Raw genomic sequence first — 20,030 nt, forward strand, 5'->3', positions numbered from 1 at the left:
AGGAAGGTGGTGTGATGGTGACCCCAGGGGGTGACCGGGGGAGGGTAACGGAGCTGCCGCGGGCGGGGGCTGCCGGGGGGTGCAGAGCGGGACGGCTCGGCGAGGGCGGGATCTAACCGGGAGGGGTGGAGCCTGCCCGGGGCGGGGCCCGGCAGCTGCCGGCCGGTCGCCGTCACCCCGCCGGTTGCCGCCATCCCGCCCATGGCGCCCCGGGCGGCCCCGCCGCGGTTCGGGCCGCTGCAGCTGGTGCTGGCGGCGGCGGGGACGGCGGCGGCGGCGCTGGACGTGATCGCCGACGGGTGGGTGGCGGCCGGGTACGCGCGGGACGGGCAGCCGGGCTGTGCCGCGCTGGTGCTGGCGCTGCTGGCCGCCGCCTCGCTGGCCACCCAGGCCTGCAGCTGGCTCTGGCTGCGCTCTGACCCTCCCGCCCTGCGCCCCGACCTGCCGCTGTGGCTGCTCGCCGCCCTGCACCTCCTCCAGCTCGGCTTCCTCTTCAGGTACGGTAAGGCCTCGCTTCCTCCGGTGCCCACCCGGCAGCCTGCTTCCCTCTCCCCCCCACCCCGCTATCGCTTTGCTGCCTCCCCACGGTATCGTCCAGTCGCTCCCCCTCCTTCCCCGTCCCCGGGTCCCTCGAGTCCGCCCCAGCCTCGCCCCCTGCCCGACCTCCTGCATCAAATGCTCTGCCCAGGGAGCCCCTTGGCCACCCCAGCGCTTCCACCCCCGAGCTGTCAGGGTGGCCAAGGAGCTCTGGGTTGGAAGCCCAGCTCCGGGTTGGAGCCGCTCGAGTCATTCCAACTGAAGTTTTCAACCCGTGTCCCAAAGTCCCGGCTCCGTTCCTGCTGCCGCTGCTGCCAGAGGCCTCTTCCAGGCGGAGCAGAGCAGGGGGTCGGAGCCTGCAGCAGCAGCGAACGCCCCAAAGCCTCGTCCCGGCCTCAGCCCTGCTGGCTGCTTGGCGCCGGGGAGCGGCGGCTCCGCCCCCGGGGCAGGGCAGGATCCGGCGGCTTCTCCGAGCGATGCTCGCCCGGCAGCGGGCAGGCTGCGGGCAGGCTGCGGGTGTTGCGCTGCTGGGCTCGGGAGCGGGAAGGGAGCGGTTTCAGCACGGATCCGGGCGGTTTAGGTTGCCCTGCCAGGGCAATGTGAGGAGCGAGGGGCGCTGCCACCCAGCAGCCCCTCACCACTGACTGTCTCCACAGGTGCCTCTACGCTCTGAAGGTGGGCTGGAAGGTGTGCAGGGCAAAGGCAGAAGAGGAGGAGGAGCAGAGCCACATGGCCTTCCTCTCCCACGACATCAGCATGCTGCGCCTCTTTGAGACCTTTCTGGAGAACACCCCACAGCTCACCCTGCTCCTCTACGTCATCCTGAGGACAAACAAGGCAGAGCCCTCCCAGTGTGAGGTTCTGGGGCCAGGGCAGGGGGGCTGCAGGGGTACTGGAGTCAGAGTGGATATGGGTGGGAGTGTCCAAGAGCTGCAGGACCCAGCAGGACACTTCATCTGTCCTTGCTCGGGAGCCAGCCTTCTCCCACATCACTCCTGTTGATGTGACACACAGGAGGGTGGGTCCCTGCCCTGTGCTTTTGTGCCCCAATGGACTTTGTTGGGCTTGGGGTGGAAGGGTTGAAGCTGGGGCACCTCTGTGGTCATTCTCCTGCTTGACTAAGAGAAGCTAAGGTGAGAAACTGGGAGCCTGCTGGGGATCAGGGAGATGCTGATGTGGGTGTGGATGGAGTGGAGTACAGACCACTGAGGTGCTTTGGTGCCCACCCTAGGGTGGGGAGGAAATACCACTGCATGGAAATGGGGAGCCCAAGCCTGTGCTGGTTGGGTGGAGCTAGCTGTCATTCCCTGCCCATGTGGGCTGGGACAGGCTCTGCAGAGCCACTTGGTCCTGCTGCTCCTTCCCCATCTCCTGGGCAAGGCTGGGAGGATGAGACACAGGGGCTGAGGCTCTGAGCCTCCAGAGCAGCTGCTGTGTGGGCTGGGGGGGAGCTCGTTTTGGCAATGCTGGGCAGGGTGAGGTTTGAGCCGGGCCCTCAACACCTCCACCACTGTGTTTGCAGGGCTGGGGATCTGCACTGCCTTCCTGTGTGTGACCTGGTCTCTAGTGGACTACCACCAGTGCCTGCGCTCCTTCCTGCAGGACAAGCAGGAGCTGGGCAGGGGCTCCTCCGTGGTCTACTTCCTGTGGAACCTCTTCCTCATCTGCCCTCGCGTCCTGGCGCTGGCCCTCTTCGCCCTGCTCTGGCCCTACGGGCTGGCCCTGCACTTCCCGCTGGTCTGGCTGGCGATGTTCCTCTGGGTCAGCCTGCAGGGCACAGACTTCATGGAGTCGCCCGGCCCCGAGCAGCTCTACCGGGCCCTGGTGGCCGTCATCCTCTACTTCAGCTGGTTCAATGTGTCCCCGGGCAGGACGCTGCAGCGCAGCATCATCTACCACAGCTTCCTGCTGGTGGACAGCGCCCTGCTGGCCCTGGCCTGGCTCTGGGGCTGCTCCCCCGCTGAGGACCACTCCTACCTCATCCCAGTGCTCTGGGCGGCGCTGCCCTGCTACCTGCTGGGGCTGGCACTCAGAGTCGCCTACTACCAGGGGCTGCACCCCAACGTGTGGGCACAGCGAGCAGGTGGCTACGACGAGGTGGATGCCAGGGGGAGCTGTGGGGTTGTGAACCGCCGCATGCAGTGCCTGGCCCGGGCTCACTTCCCCAGGGGCTGGCCGGCAGCACAGCGCTTCCTCAACGGGGTCACCGAGTCTGCTGTCTGAGGCCACCTCTGCTGTGCCTTTCTGGGGCTAGATTTGTTAGCCCTGCTCCCCCAGGCTCTTGTTCTGGGCAGCTGGGGGGACCTGGCAGAAACTAGGCTGGCCCTGGGTGAGTTGCATGGCTCCCATGGCTGTGCCCTCATGGCTGTGGTGTGGGGGAGTGCAGCCCCCTGGGGCTGTGCTGCTGTGGACCTTGATACCTCTCTTGTTATTTATAATCAGTGTTTTCCACAAACAGCAGGGGCTTGGTCTCTTGTTGTGCCTCTCCTGTGCCTGCTCCCACCCTCAGTGCTTGAGGAGGTGCTGGTGGGGGAGAGCTTCTTCCCTCCTTGGCAGCTGTTGATCTGTTTCCAGCCAGGATTTTCTGCCCTCCCTGCGCTGCTGTGAAGGTCAAAGATTGCTGTTATCACCAGGGCAGGGAGGGACCAGGGCAGGCAGGGATTCCTCTGCAGCTGCCCCAGGGGCGTGGGGGCAGTGAGGTGCCCACACCCTTGGGAGGGTACCGTGGGACAGTGCAGGGTCAGGCTGCGTGGGGGCTGTGCCCTTGCCCTGTGGCAAAGCTTAGCTCCTTTGGAAGCAGGGCAGCACATTCCAGTGGGGATTCCCCGTGGGCAGAACCTTTGGCCCTGCCCTTAGCCACGTCTGCTGCCTTTCCCTTCCTGCTGTGGGCTGGGAGGGGGCACAGATGAAGCTCTGTGCTTGAGGCTGGGCCCTGGCAGCTGGGCAGGGTCCTGTTGCTTTTCTCCTTTGAGCAGCAAATGTTTGTGGGGTGGGGGCTGGCAGCAGTGCCCTGGGGCCCTGTTCATGGGCCCTTTGCTGGCATTCTCACCCCACCCTGGGAGGTGCTCTCACTGCCATGACCAGGCTGGCATCCACTGCTGGTTTCTCAGCCACTGATGTGGGCAGTGGTTGGCTCTGCAGGTTCCTGGGCATGGACACTCAGTGCTGCCAGCTGGAGCTGCCCAGTGCCAATGGCCCCTGGCTCTTTTTTTTGCTGCCCAGCTAGCAGGTGTGGCACATCTTGGCTGCCCACAGCATTGGCCCTTGGCCCTTCCCCCTTATCTCCATTGCCAATTGTCCCAGGAGAGGTCACCTCCCACCACACCTCCCCCGGTGCCAGGGCAGGGGGAGGCTGCAGGAGGCAGGAGCAGCTGAGCTGCTGCTCTCACAGCTGGGCCCAGCACAAGGTAAGCTCCACAGCAGAGGAGGGGAGGGTTGTTTGCTGGCCTTGTGCAAAAGGGAAGCTTTCTGTGGGACTGTCCAAGTGCCAGCTGGCTCCCCTGGGCACCACAGCAGAGCTAAGTGCCTGGGACCTCCACTGCTGCCTCTCACAGGACAGCCCAGGAGAGCAAGGTCTCTGAGCCTGGCCCAGGCTGTCTGAGGGCTGCCAGAGTCTGAGGCAGCAACTACAGAACATAAAAGCCTTCAGCTTTGTCCGGTCCCTAGCAGAGTTCCCAGGGTGCAGCCCCTGGGGGGCAGAAGCTCTGCTCCCAGCAGGTCTCACCCCAGCTCCCAGCAGGGGCTGCTGTGGGCTTCAGGATTTGGCTGAGTGCCAGCCAGGACATGGCCCCAGGGCTGCTGGAGGCAGCAAAGCTCAGTGCCTGGGGGCTGTGCTTAAAGCCTTTGTGACTGCCCTGAAGCCAGCAGTACCCAGCAGGGTTTGGCACTGGTTCAGCTACAGCCAGGCCTGGGGACAGTCATGAGAAAATCACTGCTGGGGCAGAGCTCTGTTCCTGCAGGGGAGGGCAGGCAGTGTCTCAAAGGGAGCAGAGGAAGAGAGGAGCCAGGGCAGCCTTTATTGAACAGACACAGCAAGGGGCAGTGACCTCTGCCAGAGGTCTTTACATATATTCAAGGGACCCCTGCAGATGCCCTGCTCAGAGCTGCCAGAGCTCCAGGCTCTGCCACAGGCCTGCCACTGCCAGGACATTCCTGACAGCATTTTAAAGTAAACACACACAAAGCAGAGGCCCCAGCTGCCAGGCTGCTGGCACCGTGGCACAGTGCCCCTGGGGCTGCCCACCTTGGCTCCATGCACTGCTGTGGGCATGGGGCAGCAAGGGGCACTGCCAGGGGGAGGTTAAGGCACAAGCTTTAATCCCAAAGTGCAGCCAGCTGCAGGGCCAGGCATGCTCCCAGCAGGCTGGGACATCTCCCAGGCCAGCTTGCAGGAGAGCCTGGGTGGGCTGGGGACCCAGAGAGATGTTCAGGATGCAGCAGAGGCTTTCCTGTGGCTGCAGCTGAGCCCTCATCTCCTGGTGGCATTTCAGCCCCTAGGGCAAAGGGGCTGCTCCTTGCCATGGCTCACTTCTGCTAGAGCCACTCTGGCCAAGCTCCACAGGGCCTCCAGAGGAAGGGGACTATGTGCCCAGCAGCAGGGGAGCTGCTTTGCACAGGGCACACCTCCACAGGCTGCCCCAGCTGCCCAGGGCCTGCCTGGGGCACCCCTGGGCTCTCCATCTCATTCTCTTCAGAACATGGTTCGATGCTGGGCACCCACAGCATCGAACCAGCTTGCTCAGGGGCTCTGCTGGGCCAGCAGCTGTCAGCAGAGCAGCAGCCTCTGGTGCAGCTCAAAGCCACCCCCTCCCTGAGCTGCTCAGGGACACCCACAGCAGATGTTTCCCATGGGAGGGAGCCCACACTGCTCCCAGGCAGCAGCTTCTACAGACAGCAGCTCCTGAAGCAGGGAGGTGCAGGGGAAATGCAGACCCAGAGTGCCCACCTGAGATCAGTGCCAACACCTAGCAAGCAGCTGGTGGAGAGCAGAACTCCTGATTCCTGTGACCACCCTGGAGAACCTCCTCTGCAGCTGGGAACCTGTGGCACAGGGACCTCTGTATCCAGCCCATGAGCTCTAGGGATCCAAATCCCTCAGAGCTGGTGCCCAGAGCTGGCCCAGGAACAGCAACTGGTGGGGTACAGCAGAGATGTGCTGAGCTGGCTGTCACCTCCCCAGCACTGATGGAAATTCCTCAGGAGCTACAGCCCTGGAAGGAATGCAGCAAACAAATGCCCTGCCTCTGTGGGCATGGCCTGGGCAGCTCAGTGCCTTCCCTGATGTGGCAGGATTGGTCCCCTGTGGACACCAGACAAGTGACACACTAGGCTGGAGAGCAGAGATGTGGAGGGCTCTGGGTGCAGCTGTGGTGTTGGCTCAGCAGGAGCCTCACAAAGCCAGGCACCTGCTGGATTGGTGGCACTGGGTGCAGGGAGGAGGCAGACACCACAGCACAGCCTGACCTGTGCCAGCCCCGTGCCAGCCCCAGGCTGCAGTGGTGCTGCAGGGCACTGGCTCCAGCTGTTGTTCAGAGATGGGAGCCCCTGGCTGGCAGGTCACTGTTGTGAGTAACATTTCACAGGGTGTGCCCAGCATGCAGGCAGCAAGGCAGAGACAAAGACAAGGACACTGAGGCTCCACTACAAGGGATTTACTCACAGAGGCAGCCAGGGAAGCAGAGGTGACTGATGCCAACCACACCTCTCTCTGTGGCACTCCGGAGGGTTTAGTTCTCTGGGTCAGAGCAGGAGTCAGGACACATCTGGGCAGGCTGCAGCAGTGCTGTGCTCTGCTGCCCACAGCCAGCTTTGCTCTCCCTCCCAGGGAGAACCTGTGGGGTCTGTGGTCTGGGTCATGGACAGCTGGAATCCAGTCACCTCCTGCCTGCCAGCAGTGCCTGAGCACACACTGAGCACTCAGAACTCCCAGCACTTCCCTCTGCAAGGAACCCCAGACCCCAGGAACATTCCCTTCTCTATTTTCCAGTAATCCCACACTGAGGAAACAACATAAGGACATTGTAATAAATTAACTGCTCTGAACACTGGGGCAGGAGGGAGGACACAGTGGTAGAGGTATTTCTGACATATTCAGGAGTATTTCCTATAAAAACCCCACAGCTCTTTTTGGCTTTGCAAAACAAGGGAGGTTCAGCTCTGCCATCAGGAATTTGTCTATAAAAATAAGGATTTCTGGTTCCTTGGGTTCTACAACTAAGCTGAATAGAAAGGAGAAGGCTCTTACAAATGCTTCTGCTGTTGTACCACCCCTCTCTGTCTGGAGACAACCTGCTAGAGGAATCCAGCTGGCTTCCCCACGCTCTTCCTTCAGACCAACTCCAGCTTTGCCGAGTCTGGTGCCACGTTAGAGGACACCTCTGTACTTGGCAGGGCCTGAGGAAACGACCTGGAGCCACCTTCTGCTGTACAGTTGGCATTGGGTTTGTTTTCTTCATCAAGCTGAAAAGTTGAGTCCCCAAACGTGTGAGAGTTCTGCCTCCTCAGCAGCAGGCAGGGCTGGCAGCAGCTGCAGTCACACCTCTGCTCCAGCCTCTTACAGGAAGTCCAGCTCAAGGGCTTGGTGAAGGGACACCAGGTCTGCATGGTTGGTGATCCTCCAGAAAGGCATGTTGTGCTGCAAGAGAGGGCACAGGGGCAGGTTACTGCAGGGTGTGCTGCAAGAGAGGGCACAGGGGCAGGTTACTGCAGGGTGTGCTGCAAGAGAGGGCACAGGGGCAGGTTACTGCAGGGTGTGCTGCAAGAGAGGGCACAGGGGCAGGTTACTGCAGGGTGTGCTGCAAGAGAGGGCACAGGGGCAGGTTACTGCAGGGTGTGCTGCAAGAGAGGGCACAGGGGCAGGTTACTGCAGGGTGTGCTGCAAGAGAGGGCACAGGGGCAGGTTACTGCAGGGTGTGCTGCAAGAGAGGGCACAGGGGCAGGTTACTGCACATTGTGCTGCAAGAGAGGGCACAGGGGCAGGTTACTGCAGGGTGTGCTGCAAGAGAGGGCACAGGGGCAGGTTACTGCAGCTTGTGCTGCAAGAGAGGGCACAGGAGCCCTCCCAGGGCTCTCAAGGATGACAGCTCTGGCCCCACCATAGTGCCCTGGCAGTGATCTGTGCCCTGCCTTCAGTCAGTGACAACAATCCCATCAGGCCTGTCCCCACAACCCAAACTGTTTGCTCCTTGCCTGTACTCAGCCTAGAGGCAGATGCTGAGCACTGCCCTGACTGCTGGCAGCTGCCCCCTTCCCTGCTGCTAAGGATTTGCCTGATCCTAACTGATAGCTGTGTGCCATGATCCAGACAGGCCATATCAGGACAATGTTATACAGGCACAGTGTCACAGACAGTGCCAGACAGCAGCTCAACAGAAGCTTTAACCCCAAGAGCCAGCAAACTGCCCCTCTAAGTGCAGTGAAAGATCTCACGCACTGTGCCCCGCAGGCCAGCTGTGCCCCAGAGCTCAGCGCTGGCACTCCTCCCTGTAGAAGCAGAGTGCTGCAGTCCCTGCAGAGCCATGCAGGGGTGCATGTCCCGGGGTGCAGGGCACAAACCCACCTGCTTGGCTGCCACCTCCTCGTCGCGGCCGTCCCCTATCACCACGTAGGTGACCTTCTTCCCGAAGCGCGACACGATCCTCTCGAAGCAGCTCTCCTTGCCTGCCAAAGCACAGCCCCGCTCAGCGCCCCGGGCACAGGGCAGCCTCAGCAGCTCCCTTCTTCCCGGGCCAGAAACACATGCTGGGCTTTCTGGGAAGGGGAGAGCAGCCAGCCGAGCCGGTGAGGCCCAAAGCCGGCACACGGCGGCAGGGAGGCTGCTCAGCCACAGGCACCTCCGTGCAGAGGTCACAGAATCACCGAGGTTGGAAGAGACCCCAAGGATCATCGAGTCCAACCTGTCACCACAGACCCATGACTAGACCATGGCATCAAGGGCCACATCCAATCCCCTCTTGAACACCTCCAGGGATGGTGACTCCACCACCTCCCTGGGCAGCACATTCCAATGACGAACGACTCGCTCAGTGAAGAACTTTCTCCTCACCTCCAGCCTAAACTTCCCCTGGCACAGCTTGAGACTGTGTCCTCTTGTTCTGGTGCTGGTTGCCTGGGAGAAGAGACCAACCCCTTCCTGGCTACAACGACCTTTCAGGTAGTTGTAGAGGGCAATAAGGTCTCCGAGGTGACCTAATTGTGGCCTTCCAGTATCTGAAGGGGGCCTACAGGAAGGCTGGGAAAGGACTTCTCAGGATCTCAGGTAGTGATAGGACTAGGGGCAATGGAATGAAGCTGGAGGTGGGGAGATTCAGGCTGGATGTGAGGAGGAGGTTCTTCACCATGAGAGTGGTGAAGCCCTGGAATGGGTTGTCCAGGGAGGTGGTTGGGGCCCCATCCCTGGAGGCTGGATGAGGCTCTGTCCAGCCTGATCTAGTGTGGGGTGTCCCTGCCCATGGCAGGTGGGTTGGAACTAGATGATCCTTGTGGTCCCTTCCAACCCTGACTGATATTATGATACTATGATACTCCCCTGAGCCTCCTCTTCTCCAGGCTAAACACCCCCAGCTCCCTCAGCCTCTCCTCAGAGGGCTGTGCTCAAGGCCTCTCCCCAGCCTTGCTGCCCAGCAGGCCGTGGCTGTGGCGGGCACCCAGCGCTGCCCCTCACCTATTTTTGTAGCACTGTAGATGTTCTCGATGGGGAACACCTCTCCCAGTCCATACAGGAGCACTTTGGCAAGAGCTGGCACCAGCTGGGTGGTGGTGATCAGGATGTTCACACAGTTTCTCCTGAAAAAGGAAAAGCAGTTGGAAAAGCACAGCCGGGGCCAGTGGTGCTGAGGGCTACTCCAGCAGCTTGCTCAGCCTTCCAAAGTGTCATGGGCCTCATCCTGCTCTCAAGAGGCATTTTAGGCCAAGATTTTGATCTGTGGTTTTAATTTCTTTTGCTCTCTGTTCTAAACAGAAACTCTCTGGCAGAAATGCAGCCCTGGCAGCACAGTCCTGCTGTGGGGCCCTTCCTAAGAGCAGATGCAGCAAACCCCAGGGGGTTGCTCAGGAGTGGAGCTCTGCACTTTGGTGACAGACAGCAGCAGTGTGACACATGGACACTGCAGCAAGGCCTAAGTGAGAGAAAGGGCTGAGAGCAATGTGCACATTCCCAGTTCCATACCTGGACTGTATGAGCAGCAGGGACTTCAATGCAGTTTCCAGCCAGGAATCTGTTAGCACTTCTATATCAGTCCTTAGCCGCTGCAGAGCTTCCCTCTTCTGTGGGCTAAGAAGGCCTGGAAGGAAAGCAACAGGAGCTTGCCCAGCTGAGCTGCCAAGTCACACCCAGAGCCAGCACTCAGTGCAACAGCTGCAATAAATAACAGTGCTGAAGGCAGCTGACAGCTGAGACTGCAGGCACTGAGCAGTGACAGCCAGGAGCCCAGACACCACCTGTGCCCCAGGCTGCAGGGAGCTGGGGCAGTGCTCTCCTCTGATTACACCAAACCACAGCTCAGATGCAGGCAGCAAAATGCATTTCCCTTGTACAAAGCACTCAGAGCAGCAGGGGGTGTCTGAGGCCACAGACAGCAGGGGAAGGAACTCCTGCAGTCACCCTCTCTGATTTCCTACTTCCCAGTCTCTTTTAGTCCCATTACAATCCACCCCCCCTGCCTTTTTTTTTCCACTCCTCATAATTCTCATCCCTTTTAGGTATCTTTCCTCAAAGCATCCAGTTTTGAATGTAAAGCAGCCTGAAATGGAGCCCATGTGCTCAAACCTACTCCTGTAGCACAATACAAGAGGAAAGGAGCACCCTGAGCCTCCCTCCAGCCCTGACACATGAACCCCACACTCACCCCAGCCCTGAAGCAATGCTGTGACAATGAGACCATGGAGGACCCATTCTGGCTGCACTGACAACTGCTTCACCACGTGGCTTTAGACAGGCCCTGAGAAACCTTGCATCCAGGTCTCCCACATGCAGAGTATGGGATAAAAGTCTAGCACTGTCTAAGAGGTGGGTGTCAAGTGGAGGGGGCCAAGCTCTTTTGGGTGGTGCACAGCCATCAGACAAGGACAAACTTCTTTGGTGTGAGGGTGACAGAGCCTTGGATCAGGCTGCCCAGAGAGGTTGTGGAGTCTCCTTGTCTGGAGACTTTCAAAACCCACTTGGATGCTCCCTGTGGGGCCTACTCTGGGTGATCCTGGTTTTGGCAGGGGGGTTGGACTGGATGATCTCTGGAGGTCCCTTCCAACCTCTAACATTCTGTGATTCTGTGATCCCTACCAGGCACCTGCAGCAAACTGAAGTGCAGACTGACACTTAGATTTTTAAAGCTGGAAGTTATAGTTCTGAACTCCTGGCTGTTGAGAAAGTCTGTCCAAGGAATGTTCTATCAAGTGTAGGCAAAGGGCATCCAAACCCACAACCCAGCATGCTGCCAGATGAGCTGCTCCAGCAGCAGCCCCTTCCCAGGGATTTCAGTGCCATGATTGAGAAACAGAAAGTGTATCAATGTTTGAGATCTGTGGTTTCCATCATGATTACCACTTGGGCACTAGAAGGGAAACAAGAGAAGATTCCAAGTGACTTTGTGAACAGACAGCAGAGGCTTCATGCCAGAGGGTGAGCATTGCACTGCCTGGCAGTGGCAAGAGAGAGATGCTGTGAAGATCCCAGTGAGAAGGCCTCCTGAGCAGCAAGCCATGTAAGCCCTTCAGGGCTGTTCTCAGCAGTGACAGGCAGCCAGGGGACACTGCACCAGAAAGCTCTCTGCACAGAGGGCTGATCACCACCCCTGGCTGCAGGGCAGGCAGCCCACTCAGCTTTGGGAGATGCCTCTTGGGTTCTGTGGAGATTTGGGCCCATTTCATAGAATCACAGAATGCTCTGGGTTGGAAGGGTCTTCCAAAGCTCATCCAGTCCAACCTCCTGCACTCAGCAGGGACATCCCCAACTAGATCAAGTTGCCCAGAGCCCTGTCCAGCCTCACCTTGAGTATCTCCAGGGATGGGGCCTCAACCACCTCCCTGGGCAGCCAGTTCCAGTGTTCCCCCACCCTCCTGGTACAGAACTTGTTCTTCACATCCAATCTCAATCTGCTTTGCCCTAGTTTGAAGCCGGTGTCCCTCATCCTGTCCCTGCAGGCCTTTGGGAACAGTCCCTCTGCAGCCTTCTTGCAGCCTCTTCAGGTTCTGGAAGGCTGCTATTAAGTCTCCCTGGAGCCTTCTCTTCTCCAGGCTGAACCACCCCAGCTCCCTCAGCCTGTCTTAGGACCAGAAGGACAGATATTCAGGGAAGCAGGAGCTCTGAGGAGGGATGGGAGCAGTGCAGTGCTGAGGGCCAGGTGAGGCTCACCTCCCACGTTGGCTTTGTGCTTGTCGTAGAGCTCGCGCACGCGGCGGTAGCGGAAAGCCAACTTCCTCATCCAGTCCACTCCCCCCTGCACGCCCACCGAGGAGCTGTGGTTGGCACTGCTGCCAGAGCCACTGAAGCCATCCGTGGAGAAGTTGTAGTTGCTGCATCAGAAGAGCAGATTGGTTAGGAGTGCCACAGCAGCAGAGTCACTGCAGCTCCTCCGGCGAGGCGCAGAGGTCAGCTCTGACAGCAGCCAGAGGAGCTCTGCACAGCCACCACTGCACCCTGACAGGGCAGGGCCACAGCCACATCTGCTGCCAGCTCTGAGCTGCTGTGCTGAAATGCACTGATCCAACTCTGTCACATCCTCTACTACAAAACCTTCCCTTGCTCTCTAACAAAGAGCATCTTCCCCACTAGTCCCTTGCTCACCCTGCAGTGACCGACCCCAGAGTCTTGCCTTCTAAACAGGACCTCTGTGTCCTCACACCCCAGCTGCAGCTCTGCAAGCAGAGGAGCTCAGCACTGCAGGAAGCAGATCCTGCCTCACCACTTGTCCCCTGTTTCTTTCCCCCTGCAGACAGGCACTTCTCAGACCTCCCCATGAGCCATTCCAGCTCATTCCAGACTTACTCTCACCCCCCTGACAATGTGCTCAGCTCATAGAGGGATGCAAACCACAGAGAGACTTTCCAAGGTCAGGATCAGAGTCTGGAGGGTTAGCTCCCTGTTCATCACATGCCATTGAGCACACAGGCAACATTCAGCAGTGGCCAGCATCATTCATGTTGCAACTCTGGAAGTTCTCATGCTCTGTAGGTCCTCAAGAAGCACCCAGCAGACAGACACCACTTGCCAGGTTTCACCCCCTGCACGATGCTGACCTTCACCCCTGCACCCCACAAAACACCAGAGTACATCAGCTGCTCATCTCATGCATTCCTCACCTTAAATCCTGGCCATTGTCATCAGAAGCCACATCTTCTATGTGCACCTGGTCACACTCCTGTTGAAGCAAAACATGAAACCCAAGTCACAAGGCTGCAGCCCAGAAACATGCTGAAGCTGGCAGGTTGAAGAAGAGTGACCTGAAGCAATCCCCTCATGCTGCCAACAGCACCCAGCCATGCCACACTGCCCCCACCACCCTCACACAGCTTCGTCCGTCTCTAGGAGGTTTCACTGCCCAGCACCTGCAGGTTCTTGCCAAGACTGGGATTTGAAATACCAGAAAAGAAGCATCTAGGAAGTTAAGGAAGAAGTTCTTCAGTCTGAGGGTGGGGAGACACTGGCACAGGGTGTCCAGAGACGTTATGGGTGCCCCCTCCCTGGAGGTGTTCAAGGCCAGGCTGATGAGGCCTTGAGCAATCAAGCCTAGTTGAGAGGCACAGAATCATGGAATCACAGAATGGTCTGGGTTGGAAGGGGCCTCCAAAGCTCATCCTTCAGGTACTGGAAGGTTGCTCTAAGGTCTCCCTGGAGCCTTCTGTTCTCCAGGCTGAACACCCCCAGCTCCCCCAGCCTGTCCTCATAGCAGAGGTGCTCCAACACCCTGATCATTTTTGTGGCCTCTGGACCCTCTCCATCAGCTCCAGGTCCTTGCTGTGTTGAGGGCTCCAGACAGTACTGCAGGTGAGGTCTCACCACAGCAAAGTGGCAAAACCACCTCTCTGGATCTGCTGCCAACACATCTTTGGATGCACCCCAGGCTGCCTCTGGCCTTCTGTGCTGAAAGCTCCCACAGCCTGCTCCTGTCCAGCTCCTCCTCCACCAGCACCCCCAAGTCCTTCTCCTCAGGGCTGCTTTCTGTCTCCTCCTCCCTCAGCCTGTATTGACAGTGAGGATTGTTCTGGCCCAGGTGCAGGACCCTGCACTTGTTGTTCACCCAGGCACCACCTCTGCAGCCTGTCCAGGTCCCTCTGGCACACTGACAGCACCTCTCAGCTTGGTGCCATCTGCACACTGCTGATGGTGCCTGGATCCCTCTGTCTGTAGCAGTGATAAAAATATTAACCAGCACAGGTCCCAGCATGGACCCCTGAGGGACACCACTGTCACTGCTCTCCATCTGGGCTTCAAGCCATAGAGCAGCACCCTCTGGATGTGACCACCCAGACAATTCCTTACCCACTGAACATCCACCCAGCAAATCCACATCTCTCCAGCTGGGCCAGCAGGATGCCATGGGCACTGTGTCAAGGGCCTTGCAGCAGCCCAGACAGATCCCATCCAGAGGCTGTCCCTTGTCCACAGTCACTGTGGACAGTCACTGTGTCACAGAAAGCCACTGGGCTAGTCAGGCAGGACCTGCCCCTGTCAAAGACATGCTGGCTGTCCTGAATCACTTCCCTGTCCTCCATGGCCTCAGCTGTCCCATGATCTTTCCAGGCAGGGAAGACTTCCCTTGCTGTCTTTTAGCCCTAATGCCTACCCCTAAGCTCTAGACCTGCTCATGGCTGTTCTTTAGCCACAACTCTTTACATACCTCCACCCCTTCTTCTTGCTCTCCTGTCCCTTCTGAACAGCTTGCAGCCATCAATGGCCACACTCAGCCACAGGATTCACCCCACCAAGTGTCTGCAATTGCCACAATGTTGGAGCTGTGCTGCAGCAGGAGAGCTTCCAGCTCCTCTTGCTTGCTGCCCATGCTGTGTGAAACAGTGCAGAGACACTTCAGCCAGGCTGCCAGCCAGGTCACCTTCTGAGGGGGGCACCCCACTGCTCCCCCAAGGCACCTCCAGGCAGGCTGGGGAGGGACTGCTCAGGAGGGGCTGTGGGGATAGGACAAGAGGCAATGGTTTGGAACTGGAGCAGGGCAGAGTCAGGCTGGACATCAGGAGCAAGCTCTGCCCAGTGGTGAGACACTGGAACAGGTTGCTCAGAGCAGAGGTGGAGGCCTCAACCATGCAGACATTCAAGGTCAGACCTGCTGTGGCCCCAAGCAGGCTGATCTAGCTGGAGGTGTCCCTGCTGCCTGCAGGGGGTTGGACAAGGTGACTTTGGATGGTCCCTTCCAACCCAGTGCATTCTGTGACTCTCTGCACTGACTGTTTCCAGCCACTGAATTGCAGGTTCTGGCACAGCTCCACAACTGCCTGTACAGATGGCACCACTGTGCCCAGCACTGTCTGACAGCACAGCACAGGGCACTGCTGGGATTAAAGCAGGCTTCAGCTTTAGGGGAAGGCCCAGGGCAGTGAGATGTTGAACTTGGCAAAGAGCACTCTGCCTGGGAGAGGATGGGGGCTGATCAGAAGTCCTTGAGGCAGGATGGAAATGGGACAGCAGCAGAGGCAGCTTGAAGGAAAGGAAAGTGGAGGGTGCTGTGGGAGCTCCATGTGTACAGCATGCTTGTCTGTGGAAGTCCTTCACAGCTGCCACATAGCCAGTACTGAGATACTACCTGAGGTGCACAAGGCTTCATCTGAGCCCCTGGCAACTCACATTCTCAAGGTCACCTTTTCCCCACACCTCTGGTCTCATTTCAGAACAGGAGCTGTGAAAGCAAAGTGCTCAGCAGTGCACAAATGCAGACAAAGCAGACACCACTCCATTTATACCAGGTCCAGCAGAAACCCACCAGAGCTCTGAGAGCTGCTGACACCAGAAGTCTGCAGAATGCCTGTCTCAGGTGAAGGAGTAACCTCTGATCTGGATCTGGTTGTGTCTGGAAGCACTTCAGTGTTTGTGGGCTGTGGCTCAGAAGCACAACAGCCCTCCAGCTCTGGAGCCCTCAGCACAGGAAGGACATGGACTTGATGGAGAGGGTAGAGAGGAGGGCACAAAAATGATCAGGGGGTTGGAGCAGCTCTGCTATGAGTGCAGGCTGAGGGAGCTGGGAGTGTACAGCCTGGAGAAGAGAAGCCTTAGAGCAGCCTTCCAGTACCTGAAGGGGCTACAAGAAGGCTGCAGAGGGACTGTTCCCAAAGGCCTGCAGGGGCAGGACCAGGGACAATGGCTTCAAACTAGAGCAGAGCAGATTTAGATTGGGTGTGAAGAACAAGTTCTGTACCAGGAGAGTGGGGGAACACTGGAACAGGGTGCCCAGGGAGGTGGTTGAGATCCCATCCCTGGAGCTATTCAAGATGAGGCTGGACAGGGCTCTGGGCAACCTGATCCAGTGGAGGATGTCCCTGCTGAGTGCAGGGGGTTGGACTGGATGAGCTCTGGAGGTCCCTTCCAGCCCAAACCGTCCTGTGAGTCTATGACCAATGGTGCAGGGTGATTCTAAGCACACAGCTTTGCCTTCCCAAAGCACTTCCCACCTACCTCCAGGTCATTGAAAAACAAATGAGTATCAGCTAGTTCAAAAATCATCTCCTCCATCGACAGACCTGAGCCAATCACCAGCGTTGGATCCTGGCAAAGCAGAAAGAGAAGCACTGAACTCCCTGGGGCTACAGGGGGGATTCAGCTGGGATGCACTTGTCACACTGCACACAGCTTCCCCTGACAGAACTCCACCTGCACAGCAGGGCCTGATGCAGCTTCAGAGAACAGAACAGAATCAACCAGGTTGCACAAACCCCACCAATACATTTTGAGGAGAACAGAAGATTTCCTTTCACTGTGTGCCCTGACCTCAGTCATTCCCAGTGGTGATAAAGCCAGGCTGACCTTCTAAGACCTGCACTCTTGCTGATGCCCACAGCCCAGCTATGAATGAAGGCAGTGGTAGTGCTCCTCCCCCACCCCAAACTGCCCAGGAGTTAAAAGCATCCCCTTGTACATTTCAAAACAGCAGCACTCCCTGCCCCTGCTCCAAACACACACATTTCACTCTGCAGGACAGATGCTTTGCCTCCCACACAAGGACTTTACCTTGCCATACTTCTGGGCATAAGAGCCTGTGAGAAGTGAGTGGAAGATGATGATGGTCTCATCCAGGTCCCACAGGAACACTCTCTGCAGAAAACAAAAGCAAATTAGAGCTGAGCTGCTCCAAGCACAGAGCTTCAACAAGCAGTAAGTTTAGGGTTCACGGGATCAGAGGCTCACAGGATGTTAAGGGTTGGAAGGGACCTCCAGAGATCATTAAGTCCAACCTCCTGCCAGAGTAGTACCACAGAATCCAGCACAGGTCACACAGGAACACATCCAGATGGGTCTGCAAAGTCTCCAGAGAAGGAGACTCCACAACCTCTCTGGGCAGCCTGCTCCAGGGCTCTGGGACTCTCACAGTGAAGTTCTTCCTCATGTTGAGGTGGAACCTCCTGTGCTGGAGTTTATATCCATTGCCCCCTGTCCTAATTTGGGTTAATTTGGGGTTGGTTGCAGTGTGCTTTGCCCAGCTCTGAACACCATTACTCACCTCAGGCTGAACACAGCATCAAACTCCCTCAGTGCACTGCAGTACAACTACACACACAAGACTCAGCAAGACAAAGCCATGGTGCTAAAGACAGCTCTGCTCTGAGCAGGAGGCAGTGCCAGAGACATCCAGGTGTCTCCTCTGGTGATGCCACTGGGACTTCATGGCAGGTTTAAGTGATGCCTGTCAAGGATCACTGAAGAACTCATTTGGGCCAGTTCTCAGATAACATGGCTCAGATAAATGTCCCAAATCATCTCTGAGTACAGGACAGACAGGAACCTGCTGGAGCAGGGCCAGAGGAGGGCTACAAAAATATCAGAGGCATGGAACACTGCTGCTGTGAGGCCAGGCTGAGAGACTTGGAGCTGCTCAGCCTGGAGATGAGAAGGCTTCACGGACACCTTCTTGTGGTGAGTCAGAAAGCTGAGTGACTTTTTATCAGGGTCTGTTGTTACAGGACTCAGAGTGATGGGTTTAAACTAAAAGAGGGAGATTCACACCAGATATAAGGAGGACATTTTCTCCTCTGAGGGTGGTAAGAGCCTGGCCCAGGTTGCCCAGAGAGGTGGGAGCCACCCAACCCCAGATACACTGCAGGTCAGGTTGTTTGGGGCTCTGAGCAACCTGTTCTGGCTGGTGATGTCCCTGCTGGCTGCAGGGGGCTGGAGTAGGTGACTTTGAAAGGTCTCTATGATGCCCTTCTATTTCCATGGGGATGGGAAGAAAGAAAGAGAGAAGGACTTTTACTACCACACCACCCTGCCAGGCTACTGCAGAAACCAAGACTGCTGCTTACCTCCAACTCACTGTCCTGTGAGGAGGAGGTATCTGCTTTCCTCTTCCCCCTGTTCTTCCCAGGGATGTTTTTTCTTGCCTGCTCATCTAACTCTTTACTTGCTGTTGCTCTTGACAGTGAAGGGCTTGTGGATGCATCTCCTAGAAGAAAGAAATCACACAGCCCTCATGTCTCAAAACACCGGTGCAAAGCTCACAGCCTTTGGGCACACATCTCCTTTGCAGCAGGAACATCCAATGAGCTGCTGCTGCTGGCAACTCTTCAAGTCACCTCTGGACTTCCCTCTCCCTGAGGCATTCAGAACATGTGGCAGGTGCCTCCTGGAGACTTCCCACACAGAAGTCTGGCTGGCCCAGCATAACCCCCAAGACCCCAGTGGGACCGGTCCAGCAAGGGCCCTGCCCAGGCCAGCACACCAGAACAATGCAACTCCCTTTTGTTGACAAGCTCTGCCCAGACCTGCACACTGTGCTGTTTGTCACAGGTGTTTTGCAGCCCCTCAGTGAGCTGCAGCCCTTACCAGAGGAATGTCTCTGCCCCATCTGGGTGGGCACCACGGTGCCAGGCTTGTCGCTGGGGTATGGAGCTGCTGCCAGCGCTGCGCTCTCCGCGCTGCTGTCTGCTGCTGGGAGGACCTCAAAGGCAGAGCTGGGGTAGCAGGGCTGGTACTGCCCCTGGCCAAGGATGGTGTAGGTAGGATATTCCTGGTAGGGGAAAGCAGCAGTTATGACAGGACACTCCCCTCAGCAAACACTTCACATTGAGACAATCTCTGCTCTGAATGTGCCTGCCAAAGACAAAGCACAGCACACCGCAGCCTGGCTGCATGCCACTGCCTTCTGCAGCCCCCAGAGTGGAGAGATCTGCATCCCCAGTGGCCTCACACAGCTCTGGCAGGTTCTGCAGACAGCAGCCCAGCTGTCACAGGGCCTCTACCTCCAGTTTCTTCAAAGCAGTACCAGGGCAGTGTGGAGGGGACACCCCAGGCCACTCTGCTCTGCAGCATATGGCTCTGCCTTGCGTTTTACCCTCTGACAGCAGCAGAGAGTGGTTCCGGCACTGCCTGAGGGTGCAGCCCCAGCCACAGGAGCTACAGGATGAACTGCCTGTGCTGCTGTCCTGACTTCAGCAAGCAGTGGTTTTGCCTGCTGTGTTGAAAGGTGCCCATTTATGAAGGCTAGTCACTGAGATCACCAAGCACCCAAACCTGTGCTTGAGGAGTTTAGTCTCCAGCACTGGCAGGAGAGACAGCAGCCCCTCAAATGTCACTCACTCTTCTGTACACTCCTGATCTCCCTCATGGGTGGGAACCTGGACTTGTGAATCAGGTAACTTGGTCTGCAGTACTGAAAGAAAATCTTTTCCCCCTTACAGCTCCAGGTTTGTGTTAATGAAAGACTCTGAGAAGGCAACATGAGGATTTCCCTGCACCCACTGCATTTTCCATGCTTCCTATCTTCTCCTCCTGCAGAGCTGTGACCCTCAGGGTTCCTTTGGGTATCTAATGGTTTAGAATGGCAGCTAACTGCTGACAGTGCCATGCACCACCCACAGCTTATTGCTGCTCTCTTGCTGAGAGAGAGCAAAGGCATTCAAAACCCATCCTCCCTGTAGGTTTGGTTCTCAGAACTGTGCAGCTGTTTCTTCTCCAGTCTCCCTTGCAGAGACCTCAGTGCCCTGTGTGAGACTCACCACAGACAAGGAAATGGCTTGGAACAGCTGATGTGAGTTTGTTGTGAGGGCCAAAGGCAGAGGGGTCCTGAGCAAAGAGACCGCAAGAGTAACTCTGCTACCTTGGAGTTACATCCTGAGCCCCCTGGTGCGGGGCACAACTGTGTCCTTCCCTTGCTAGCTCAGAGCAGCAGGAAGACAGAGCTGGAGGAGAAACACAAGGGAGAGGCTTTACCTGTGAGATGCTGGCTACTGCTGACGTGGAAATATTGACAACAGTTGCAGATGTGGAGGCTGGACTGGCATTGGTGGTTGGTGCTGTAAAATGAAGAATCACTGCATTAAATGCTTCTAGCAGGGCTTCA

The 20,030-nt window shown here is 57.6% G+C and overlaps 2 protein-coding genes across 6 annotated transcripts in view; one reads left to right on the forward strand and one right to left on the reverse strand.

The window, feature by feature from the left end:
* Nucleotides 1–131: 131 nt before the first annotated feature.
* On the forward strand, nt 132–2,986 carry XKR8 (XK related 8). Its single transcript, XM_068151682.1, has 3 exons — nt 132–497; nt 1,194–1,390; nt 2,060–2,986. Exons 1-3 carry the CDS (start codon nt 202–204, stop codon nt 2,758–2,760), a joined length of 1,194 nt encoding a protein of 397 aa, XP_068007783.1. The 5' UTR covers nt 132–201; the 3' UTR covers nt 2,761–2,986.
* A 3,187-nt stretch (nt 2,987–6,173) lies between these two features.
* EYA3 (EYA transcriptional coactivator and phosphatase 3) overlaps nt 6,174–20,030 on the reverse strand; it is a 49,973-nt gene continuing 36,116 nt past the window's right edge. For all 5 annotated transcript variants that reach the window (XM_068150930.1, XM_068150928.1, XM_068150929.1 and 2 more), the window contains 11 exons: nt 19,901–19,983; nt 18,515–18,698; nt 17,995–18,134; nt 16,706–16,789; nt 16,154–16,243; nt 12,832–12,890; nt 11,885–12,045; nt 9,704–9,818; nt 9,200–9,321; nt 8,096–8,196; nt 6,174–7,171 (listed from right to left, as the gene is read on the reverse strand). In XM_068150930.1, the coding sequence (XP_068007031.1) occupies nt 7,091–7,171; nt 8,096–8,196; nt 9,200–9,321; nt 9,704–9,818; nt 11,885–12,045; nt 12,832–12,890; nt 16,154–16,243; nt 16,706–16,789; nt 17,995–18,134; nt 18,515–18,698; nt 19,901–19,983 (1,220 nt within the window). In that variant the 3' untranslated portion in view covers nt 6,174–7,090. The remainder of the gene's footprint in view (nt 7,172–8,095; nt 8,197–9,199; nt 9,322–9,703; nt 9,819–11,884; nt 12,046–12,831; nt 12,891–16,153; nt 16,244–16,705; nt 16,790–17,994; nt 18,135–18,514; nt 18,699–19,900; nt 19,984–20,030) is intronic.

The sequence above is a fragment of the Melanerpes formicivorus genome, unplaced genomic scaffold (assembly GCF_026170545.1).
Source record: "Melanerpes formicivorus ecotype bairdi unplaced genomic scaffold, bMelFor1.0.p_v2 SCAF_21, whole genome shotgun sequence".
NCBI classification, from domain to species: domain Eukaryota; kingdom Metazoa; phylum Chordata; class Aves; order Piciformes; family Picidae; genus Melanerpes; species Melanerpes formicivorus.